This window comes from Bremia lactucae, linkage group LG17 (assembly GCF_004359215.1).
Source record: "Bremia lactucae strain SF5 linkage group LG17, whole genome shotgun sequence".
Taxonomy (NCBI): Eukaryota; Oomycota; class Peronosporomycetes; order Peronosporales; family Peronosporaceae; genus Bremia; species Bremia lactucae.
Window position 1 is genome coordinate 492,920 of NC_090626.1, and position 11,654 is coordinate 504,573.

General features: G+C 46.4%; 3 protein-coding genes across 3 annotated transcripts; 2 read left to right on the forward strand and 1 right to left on the reverse strand.

Annotated features, from left to right (window-relative positions):
• Nucleotides 1–85: 85 nt before the first annotated feature.
• CCR75_007611 (uncharacterized protein) lies at nt 86–1,771 on the forward strand (the record flags this gene model as incomplete). Its single annotated transcript, XM_067965669.1, has 1 exon — nt 86–1,771. The coding sequence occupies one exon, from the start codon at nt 86–88 to the stop codon at nt 1,769–1,771; it is 1,686 nt and encodes a 561-aa protein (XP_067823628.1).
• Nucleotides 1,772–1,800: 29 nt separating this feature from the next.
• CCR75_007610 (uncharacterized protein) lies at nt 1,801–2,253 on the forward strand (the record flags this gene model as incomplete). Its single annotated transcript, XM_067965668.1, has 1 exon — nt 1,801–2,253. One exon carries the CDS (start codon nt 1,801–1,803, stop codon nt 2,251–2,253), a length of 453 nt encoding a protein of 150 aa, XP_067823629.1.
• Nucleotides 2,254–8,864: 6,611 nt separating this feature from the next.
• Nucleotides 8,865–9,056, reverse strand: CCR75_007609 (uncharacterized protein; the record flags this gene model as incomplete). Its single annotated transcript, XM_067965667.1, has 1 exon — nt 8,865–9,056. One exon carries the CDS (start codon nt 9,054–9,056, stop codon nt 8,865–8,867), a length of 192 nt encoding a protein of 63 aa, XP_067823377.1.
• Nucleotides 9,057–11,654: the final 2,598 nt, after the last annotated feature.

The window sequence follows — 11,654 nt, forward strand, 5'->3', positions numbered from 1 at the left end:
TATTTTTAAACCATGTAAAATTTTGATTGGCACAAAAGCCCTCTGCATAAACTGTTTCTACCTGCCAACCGTCGGGCTTTCGAGCATGCTAGCGGTGGCTCCACGAGCCGTGGAAATCAAGTCTACGGGATCCAGACTCTCATCCACGTCTCTGGGTTCTACTGCCCTCAAAAATTCGACCGGTAATGCAAAAAGTAGCCATTTTAATGTCGCCGCTTCGCCTGTAGGCAATGGCTTGCTCTCGCTACAAGCACATTGCAAATCGGCTGTTGCGTTGGTTAATGAGCGCCGTATTGAGTTCGTACGTGCAAAGAACGTGCGTGTGATTGGCCATATCGACGGCAACTCTAAGGAAACAAAGCCACAGAAGCAAGAGGCAAAAGAAATTTGCAGCGCTGAATCGGTGGAGCAATTACTACCGTGGCAACAGTCGAGAAAAATAGGCCCAGGTTTTGCCAATTTAGGCAACACGTGCTATTTGAATTCGGTATTGCAGTGTCTGACCTACACTCCATGTTTCGCGCAGCTCCTATTGGACAAGGATGGAGTTGCTAAGACTACGGTTTTGTCACCTGGCAACAATTTGTACAAATTTAATACAAAAATCGGTCAAAATGACTTTAACCTAAACGTTCAAAATGGCTACGGATTCTGCAGTGTGCGTGCCATGTCGAAACTCTTGCAGTTGGTCCACGGTAAAAACACTGTCCGAGTACTCCAGCCAAAGGAGCTGGTTATGAACGTCCGACACATTTCTAAAACTTTCCGCATTGGACGGCAAGAAGATTCGCACGAGTTTTTTCGATTATTGCTGGATTCAATGCAACGGTCAAGTTTGCGCAAAGCGCGGATTAAAAATGAACATCATTCTGTAGCCTCAACGACATTTGTGCATCGTATTTTTGGAGGCAAACTAAAAAATTGTCTCCAATGTGCCAAATGTGGGTACATTTCCGAACGATTTGATGACTTTTTGGATTTGTCGCTTGAAGTTGCTTATGGTGTCCAAAGTGTCGACAGTGCGTTGCGGCACTTTACCGCCACTGAAACACTTGATGACCGCAACGCATGGAAATGTTCCAAATGTGGCCAACTAAGTCGTGCAGAAAAGAGTCTGTCAATTGCCGAGTGTCCAAATGTGCTTACAATCCACCTCAAACGCTTTGATGTCGTATCTGGCAAAATCACGCGCCATATTAAGTTTCCCCCGTCTCTCGACATTGCAACGGGGATGAGTAAACACTGCGACGACCGTCGTCGGGGACGCACAAAGTACGAATTGCACGCCGTGCTCGTGCATGCAGGGTTTTCCACAGATTGTGGCCATTATTATGCGTTTGTAAAGGGTCCGTCTGGCCAATGGTATGAAATGAACGACGATTCGGTGCGATGGGTACAAATCGACACGGTGTTGCAGCAAAAAGCCTATATGCTCTTTTATTCACGAGTGTTGCCTCTTTTCGAGCAACGAAAAGCAAAGGAAACCATGCAAAAGACGGAAAAAGGCCAAGTGGGAAACGAGGAGGGGAAAGCACATGTACCGGTATCTGAAAAGGTGGTACTTCAACCAAAAGAGTTGGACAGGACCCAGTTTCTTGCAAGTTTAAAAACAACCCTCTTCCCCAACGCAACCTCGATAAAAAAAACTCCCATGACGTTAATTGTGAAAAAATCACACGTAACACAACAAGCTTCTAAACTGATGGCAATAAAACAGTTGCAATGCCGCGATTTCGTGGTCGTCTTGGTCGCGTGGGTCAATTTGATATAAAATCATGGAGGTTTTGCCCGCGTCTGATCATGACGCAATTGGTGACCGAGTTGCCAGAGGAATTGACTGAAATCAAAGCCACTGCAGAGGCTGCAAGTGTAAAAACTCGCGTGCCGTTTGAACCGCGGCATCTTTTGAACGTGGGCGTGCGCAAGGCGTCACTATATGGCCGAGAAGTGGACAAATGGATGGGGGAGACGGACATGGAGGCAACAAGTGGTAGCAGCGACGCAGCGTCGCAAGAAACGACGGACAAAGCCTTGGCGGCGAAACACGATCGTGTGTTAAACGCGCTCAAGCAAGAGGAATGGAAGCATCGCAATGCGCGTCGTCAGGATCTTTGGGATGAGTCGCTGGACATGGGGAAAGTGAAAAAAGTTGCGAAACGCAAGGCTTTTGTGCCGAATGAAGGTCGTGCAAATATGTTTCAAATGACTTTGATGCGCAAAACAAAGGACGCGAAGCGACAGCGGTTTGGGTAATTTGTAGCTCGTTGCGTTTAGACACTGTGAGAGGGGTTAGAGAAGGTAGGGTGTGGCGGGATGTTTTAAATGACTTGCACAATTTTGTGGAAAAAAAACGCATAACGTAGCGTACTATAGATTTGATTGGGAAATAGGTTAGCTGAAGAATTGTGCCACGACAAAGAAAAGGTTTGGAGCTAGCTCATGGATCTATTTTTTTCAAACAGCACATGGACGCGTCTGAAGCCAAGCACGGTGTCAAGCTGGGCTTTGTGTCGGCTTTTGTGAAGTCCAATAGTGCTTCAGCATTATTGGAAGTTCCTGGGATCAATGCTGTGGCTGGCTTGCGCTCATGGTGGGAATAAAAACGACCAAGTCGAAATAGGGGATCTAACTACGTCTCAAAAGGAATAATTGTGAATTTTGCGATATAGCGGACTAATATAAATTTTATTAAGTTGTCATTTTTAATCTGTCTGTTTGTTTTAATAAATGAAAACTGCAGATTAAGAAGGGAGCCGGTATAGCCGCACACCCCTTTAGGTATAGCCACACCCTCCCCTCTGTGTGTTTTAATTAAATAAAAACTAAAAATTAAAAAAAAAACAGTTTTATTACATAACCTCCTGTCGCTCTTCCTCAATCACAATTTCCTTATGTTTCAGTTTTGTCAGCTTTCGCTCGTAATTTTTATGTTGAAAAAGCATCTTGCTATTAAAGAGAGAAATTACGCAAATCTTGAGAGGTCTTTTTTTCAGGCCTTTTGAGCTACTAAAGCTGGGCATAAAGGTTTCTCAATATCAATTCTAGCTATCAACAAGTTGCTACCATTACGCTACTCTCATAAATACAGAAATAGATTAGTAAGGGGTTTGGCTCTATCGGTTCCCAAATGTAATCTGGGGGGGTCTATAGACGATTGTATAGGAACAACTGTTGATTTTGGATGCAGTGGAAGTGGAAATATTTTATATGACGTCTTTATTTAATACAGACGGAAGCGGTTCCCTTAAATTAATCATAAAAAAATTTATATCAAATGTAGAGAAAATCGTCTTTTAGGAATTTTAAGAATGGATGTTATGCGGACATAAAGAAAATGTTCACGTAACATCCCCATTTTCACATTGACATCCAACGCTTTCAAATAGCATACTCGAGAGCTTCGAAACTTACTGGAATAGTTCTCTTCAAAAACTATGATTCTTTTGGCCTTAACCCCTTCAGAGGCTTTACATCTTTACAAGTCGAATCCAAGCAAACCGATATTCATTATCGTGAGTTTATTTTAAAAAATTAAAACGTCATGGTAAAAACATGTTCGTAGTCGGAAGAAGGTAGTCAAGTACCTCGGCAATTGCGGCGAGCGACACTTGATCAAGTGCCATCGCCATCCCGAGTCGGAAGCCCATACCAGACTCACAATTCAATGCACTTGGCACTTTTGTAAATACTGTGCCGTCACTCTTGAACGTCAAAGGGTTAAGCGACTGAAAGTAATTCCACAACTCCCCCTACTTTAAAGGCATTCGGACACTCGCAGTCCAGTACCCAAGACTCCACTCCCAAAACCTCGACTTGCCTTTGTGAAAAAAAACAGCCGAAATTGCCTTCCATCACCTTGAAACGGAACGACTTCACAATAAGCAACAAAACCATTGCGGCGACTTCGAAACGCATTTCTTCAAGTTTCAACAAAACCTTTTTTCAAACCTCCAATGTCAGTACCGACAATTCGTTTTCTGTACGCAAGAAAGTCTCGACTCGATCCCAGTCACACTCACGCTCCAGCACTGATCCAAGACCGTTTGTACACGTAGCATCACGTGTGTGTTCGTGAGTTTCTTCACGGCAACAATCGCATCTAGAAAACACCACTTTGCCAAGGATTCCCAAGTCCTCCTTTCACGTTCATGCATACATGTGTTCCAGTACATGCAAAGGCGTCATTAACACATTACAAACGCCACACTTGACGCAACTCGGTGCGGTTACTATCGCGCCTTTCATCACGTCTAGAAATCCCTTTTTTCTTTCATCGAGTTCGAAGAAACTCGCGCGACGTCACGTGCCACACACGCCAATCCAATGCTAGGCTTACGGTCGAGATTGCAAAATGGAAAGTAAGTTCTATTATTGAGTTTATTTCAATTTTACCGTTGACTTTATCGTTAACTTTATCCTACCGTTAACTTTGTCTTACCGTTTATTCTTTCCTATCGTTCGCTGCGCCCCCTTTCCCACATATGTGGACTACCATAAAAGGAGGAACGTCACTGTCTGGCGGTACAGTGCTGGTGAACCCCAAACACCAATTCCGGAAGGTTTTACTTTTTGTCGTTGCCGGATATCGAAAAAAAAAACGGTGACCAGTGGGATGCACCGCCATGCTTTACCCGACTGAGCCACAACACACGATATTTTTCACATTCAAATTCTCCGAATATTTCTTGCCATACGATCCCCTATAGACGCATATGCTTAAAGCGCAACACTTTCGATGAATACATCAATCTTCAACACTGTCCCTTGATGTGCACTCGAAGTGATGCCCTTATGCTGCCATGCCGAGTCCCATGATAAACTTGGTGTGCTTGTCTCTTGGAAGCGCCTTGGTCAATCCGTCCGCGATCATTTCTTCCGTCGGCTTGTACTTCAGCGCAATCACCTCACTTGCCACCTACTCTCGCAAGAAATGAAACTTGATGTCGATGTGCTTCGTGCGCGAATGGTAGACAAGAATTTTTGGCAAGCGCAATACATCCTTGATTGTCTTGAAAAATCGCCGTATCCGTCTTGTACTCCAAGTCTTTATCAAATTTCGAAGCTAGAATGCCTCTTGAGTTGCGCTACACAGACTCATATACTCTGCTTCCGTGCTTGGTGTTGCAACGGTCGGCTGGCGCTTGGAGTTCCACGAGATCGTGCCGCCGTTCCAGAAGAACACGTATCCTGTCGTTGAACGCCGCGTATCTAAGTCGCCTGCTTAGTTTGCGTCTGCAAATCCAATAAGCTCTCCCTTGTTAACGCCCCTAAATCTAATGCTAATACCTTTAGCCCGCTTCGAGTACTTGAGAATTCGCTTGGCTGCTACCCAGTGTGACTTCCCGTAGCGCTCACAGAGCTTGGCAACTTCGCCGACCGCATGCTCGATGTCTGGTCGTGTACAAGTCGCTATGTACATTAAAGCACCCATCAATTCGCGATACGGAAATTTCGGTACAAATGCTTCCTCTTCACGCCTCTTCACCAGTTTCGAGTTGTTGTCCGCTGGTGTGTGCACGTCCTTGCAATTCTCAATTCCATACTTTTCCGAGAGTCGCCTGATGTATGCCTTCTGGTTCATCTTGATCACGTGTTCATCGCGCTTGCGGTGAATCTCGATTCCTAAGCAGTCCTTGAGATCCCTAAGCTCTTTGATGCTGAACTCTTGCTTAAGCGCACTCTTAATGTCCGTAATGTGCTCCTTAGTCTTGCCGAACAGCATATGGTTGTACACGTAGATTACAATGATACTGTATACGCCGCTTGACACTCGAATAAACACACACGGATCTGCTGAAGTGCCTTTGAATCCTTGGTTCTCCCAATGCTGATTCAGTTTGCTGTTCCACTGCCGCGCCGCTTGCTTGGTTCCATACAGCGCTTTCTGCAGCAAACACTTCTTCATCGGATTTTGTTGATCTTCAAAATCGTCGGGCCGGTCCATGTAGATCTCCTCATCAACTTCTCCATACAGGAATGCGGTATCAACGTTGACATTTTCTGCCTCCAAGTCCTCAGCAGCTGCAATTGCCAACACCGTATTGATTGACTCGTTGCGTGCCACTGGCGCAAAAGCCTCGACAAAATCGATCCCGGGTCGTTGCGTGAATTTTTTCGCAACTAATTGTGCCTTGAACTTGACAATACTTCCACTTAATCGCGCTTGATCCGAAATACCCACTTGCAGCCAACAGCCTTCTTGTTCGGTGGCATGTCCACTAACGCCCATGTGCTATGCTCGTTGAGTGACTGCATCTCACTCTTCATCGCTTCCAGCCACTGCTTCTTGTTCTTAATCTTTAATACTTTTTCGTAGCTTGAAGCTTGTTCTCCATCACAATCTGCAACACAGCAATAAAACGAGTCTTCTCCTTCAAAATCGTCCAAGTTAAAGTGACCGCGCCGTAAGTTGGGAAACTCTTGTTCGTAGCGCATCACACCGCGCTTCTTTCGAATTGGTCACATCATCCACTCTTCTTCGCCGTCTCTTCCGGGCGTGCTTGATGCTCGAGTGGAAACTTGACCTTGAACAATGGAGTCGTTTTGGCTACCACGAATCGGATCACGGCAAGCTCCAAGTGGCGGAGTTTGAAGCCTATCATCATTTGCTGGAACCTCCAAACCATTGTCGTTAAGTGTCGACGTCTTCAAATTTTCATTATCATCAATGATGTCGGTAATTCGCTCGTCCTCCCTTTTCCTTTCCCTTCGAAATGGAATGCTCGGCAAATGTCAGGTTTCTTGAAATTATTATAGAGCCGTCATCCGCTTTAAGTAGTGGATACGCCTTGTGATCCTTTGCGTAACCAAAAAAATAACACTTCACGCCCGAATCGTCCAGCTTTTTTCGTTTCTCCTTTGTAACGTGCGCGTAGCATTGCGAACCAAACACGCGCATATGATCGATGCGCGGCTTTCGCTTAAACAACATCTCGTACGGACTTGACTTCTTGTTCGACGAGTTTGGAACCACGTTCCAAATGTCTGCTGCTGCTATTAAAGCTTCGCGCCAGTAAGACTTGTCGAGACCGCTGTCCTTAAGCATGCAGAGTGTCATCTCTGCCAGTGTTCGATTTATGCGCTCTGCCATGCCGTTCTCTTCAGGATTATATGGAACTGTGAACTCTTGCTTGATGAACTTCTCCTTGCAGAAGTTGTTCATTGCCGTGTTCCGGTACTCGCCACCGTTGTCACTTCGAATTATCTTGATCTTAGTCTCAGATGCTATCTTGATCTCTCGATAAAACCTTGCGAACGCGCTCATGACTTCACTTTTCTTTCGCAACGGATAAACCGTCACGTACCGGCTCTTTATCATGATGAAACTTACAACGTACTTGAAGTCGGATCTTGAAGCTGGAGTGATTGGTCCAACGACGTCGGAGCACACGATGTTGTTAAAACGCGCACTCTCCCTGAGTCCCTTGTCTTCCTCGCTTGCCTTAAATGACTTGCGCGCTTGCTTGAACGTTGTGCATAGGCCACACACGACGTCGGTCTTCATTTCCACGCTATTGATCCTTACGTCCTTGATCATTTCATTAATCGTCCCGTACGATGCGTGACCCAGTCTTCTGTGCCATAGCTCGCTCTCGTACGCGGCCACGTGACACTCCGCACCAGCCTTAACGTTAAGGTACATCAGGAAGCCCTCTTCCTTCCAGTGGCAACTGGTGCCCCGCCCCGCTTCACGACGCACTCGTTGCGCGTGATCTCTACTGTCATTCCTCGCGCTGATGCAGCCGTAAGCGAGAATTAATTCTTTGACAGATCTTCGACATGAAGAGTGTTTTCGAGGCGAGCATCGATCCAAGCATGTCCTGTCCAAACGCGCAGCTAACCGTTCCGTGACCGATGGCCTTGAGCTTCACATTACTCTTCGCGCTTGATATACTGCGCGCCTGGCACACTTCCTCATACTCCACAAAAGTTTCCCGGTCCTTGCACATGTGTGATGATGCGCCACTGTTGATAACCCAGCAGTCGCTGACGGACCCTTCGCTAGCATTGAATGCGACGTTGGAGTGGTCGTGTCCTCCTTCTCGCGTTTCTCTTGGTCCACGACTTGAGCGGCAATCTCTAGCATAGTGGCCGACCTTGCCACAGTAAAATACGCTCCTGACGGTCTTTAAGCACGCTGTTCTTGCTGCTTTTTCGGGTGCTGCTTGCCGTTTCTCTTGCTCGTGTAAAAAGCCGTTGCTTCTTCTACATGTGCCGTGTCCTTGTGCTGCACTTCCTCAGCAATCAACTTGCTCACGAGGCCGCTGAAATCAAACTTGACACCGACATGCGAAACGCCTGCACTAAGCTCTCGAAGCTTGCAGGCAGACTCCTCAGCATCACGGCACATACATCCTCTTCACTTGGCCCGCAGTTGGCGCTATTCATCTTCATGACTAGGTCTTCAAGCTCTGTCACGTGACCACTGATACTTGAAGCTGTATACTTAAACGACGCAAACTTCTCCTTAAGCCAAAGTCGATACGCCATGTCTTGTGTGCGATGAAACTCCGCCAGCCTTCCCCCACGCCTCTCTCGCCGTCGTCGCGTCGATAACGTACATCAGCTGCGCGTCACTCAGATTCAGCGCGATCGTCCTACTTCATGATCGATTGTCGCCCTACTCGTGTTGTTGTTGTCGTCAGAAACAACGCGCCAATGGCATAATACGTGTAAAAGTATTAACATGCTTCCTTTGGAGAAAGAGATTTACACAGCGCTTTCAGTGCCGTAGCGTTTCTAGATCTTTATAGTCTTTCCAACGACCAAGAAGCACATACGCCGCCGCCAAGTCTTTACCATTCCTCTCAAGTCGCGCAGTAGCTTCTTCAACACATACTCGTACCACTCGTTTCGTAATCCAACTAGACGCCGTAAAACTCTTGCAAGACGCGTTTGCGTGCGCTCTTTGACGTCTCAATAGCCTTTGGAATCCCAGTACAAAACACCAAGACGGAACCACGCTTCCGTGACGCCCGCTTGGCTAGCTTCTTGAAGGTTTGTGATGCCTTCCTGCACGAGAAATGTATCGCGTATCGTGGCGTGAGGCGTTCCATGGTTGTCAATTACTTGTAACAATGCGTTTGCGGCAATTCCCAAGGTCTGGATGCGAGCCATACAAATGAATTTGAATCTCATGCAAAGGCACTTGTTGAGAATCCATCATGGACACAACTTGAGTGTGTAAAGCCTCTTGTGGCTTCCACTGGCTTGCCGTATTGTCTTGTTGAATGTATAAGAATGGCAAAGGGGTACGACCGCTTGTGTTTTCTTCATCATGTCGGCTTGTATCGTGCGCTTTCTTTCACGTACAAGCAAATCATTTCATGAAATGTCAAGTCCTTGATTGCAAATGTCTTGAGCTTGATCGAATTGGTCCATAGCGAGTAAAATCTCTGAGAATTTGTGCTAATCCAATAGGGTGGCCGATGTGTTTGTCGTAAATGCTTTTGTAGCATCCACATGAGCACGCTCGAGCTTTTGGAACTGAAGATACCACGTCGCACGATTGGCATATTAAAGTGCTTGATATGAAGAGACTTGGAACCCTTGCGTATACGCTTCAATTGCGTCCGAATACGAACAGCACGCACTCGTCTAGCAAGCCCCTTGGCGTCGCGTTGAGCCACGCGCGCTTTCTAAATCGCAACAAATTTGACTAGTTCACCATGCTCATGACCGCCTGGAGACACCCCGCAGCGATGGCGCTGCTGGCGTGCGTCTCGATGGACGCGCCAATCTCGTTCATCTTATAGCTTCTAATGGCGCGAAGGCATGTTGAGCGCTTATTGGCTACACCGGTATCCGTCATTAGTGTGTATCACACAATTCACGAAGCACTTCAAAATCATGTGCATCGTATTAATAGTGTGTGACACATTTTTTAAGGAACACACACTATTCATAGGATAATATTTACACACTATTGAAATGCACACTTGATTCATGTGTATAAAGCTCAGTGCCGGATATTTCGTTTATAGATGAAGAGTTGGGGTCGCTTTGATGAGATACGCTCAATGCAAACACAGCTTCTCCATTAAAATGATATCGATTCTTGTTCACAATCGCCTGCAGTTCATGTGATAGTTGTGCAATATGCCACTGCCCGATCACATCCAGATATAGACTACATCTTACCACGGCCTTGCGCGCGTAAGACAGGCCAGTGGCATCCGTCATTGCGTTTACTCGATGAACCGATTCTGCTGTCATCTTCTGGATGAACGTCTTGCCAGGGTTGTTGATAGCCCCCGACACATCAGCAAACAACCCTGCTTTGATCGCCTTGAATTTGTACTCCTCCCAAAGGTCGTTCACTCGTCCTTAATCTTGGATATCACAAAGCTGTCGCACGGCTGCACCTTGTCTGTGGTGCATGCTACAAGCTTGCGTATGCTAGCACCAATGCGATTCAGGCAATCCTGCACCTCGAGGCCGTCATTGTGTCCTCCATAGTTGTCTACATAAATAATGCGCTTGTGCTCGGGCATGTTGATGGCAGGAAAATTACGTCGATGAGTGCGTGGCTCATTCAGCTACTCCAACCAAACCTTTTCGTCATGAACCCTTTCTTAACGATCGCGACAAATATGTGCAATTGATCTCGATTGCCAAAATTTGGTCTCTGTCAATCATAGCCAACCGAGGATACACAAGAAGTTGATGTCAAAAGCAGCTCCAGGGCGTAGTAGCAAGCGAGCAGATTGGGTCGAGTGGCTTTATGTTGAATAAGTGGACGATTTCAATCGCTAACGGAATGCGGGCGTGAAGTTCTCCCAGGAGCTACTTCTGCGGTTGGCGAAATACTTTATCCGCGAGTCGTCTCATCCAGTTCTTTGTCCCCAATATAAATCAGCAAATGAAAATTGTTGATGGATTGAATTGATTTCGCTGGATTCAAAAATTCATGAAAGCCAAAAACATTGTTGGCCGCGCACAAATTGGCAAGCTCATGTTTTGCGAGCAGCGAATGGAACATATCGAGAAAGAAATTGCTTACCACTTAGGAGTTGTGGCACGTAAGTTATTTGTGATATTATTGCTCATATTTTAGCGGATTGTGTCTGTGTAGCGAATTTTAGTCAGGTTCTTTGGACGAAAATTTGGTGGAAAATGCTGATGAAACACAATTTGTTATCAATATGGATAATGGTAAAACGCTGGGATTCGGTGGTGATAATGACGTCATCTATTGGAGACGCCAGGAACATCATTTGGCACACCACGGATGGAAGGAGCCGTCCTCGTTCTGAAAGATTATAAATGCGGAGCAAATTGTAGCGCCCGGGCCACCGGAAAGCCGTACGACCATCGTCATGCCCATGCCACGAGAGACAACGTCAGCGTACTTTGTTCCACCACCGACTCACCCTCGTACAGTTGGCATTGACGCCACCGCGGAAGTCAGATGGATACTCTCGCACGACTCTTGCAAAAAAACCCTTCTTGCCGTTTGCTGTTTCGTCCCCAATCATCCACTTGACCGTTCTGATCCTTTTCTGTTGCGTAGTCACTTGTTAGAGGTTGCGCTTTCGCGTCTGACCATTTGGTTTCCGACGATAAGGATAATTCCTCATCGCCAGCACCGTCTCCCCGTGCCGTCACCCACACATATTTCTGTGCGTGGTGATGACGATGGCGTAAGCCATCGT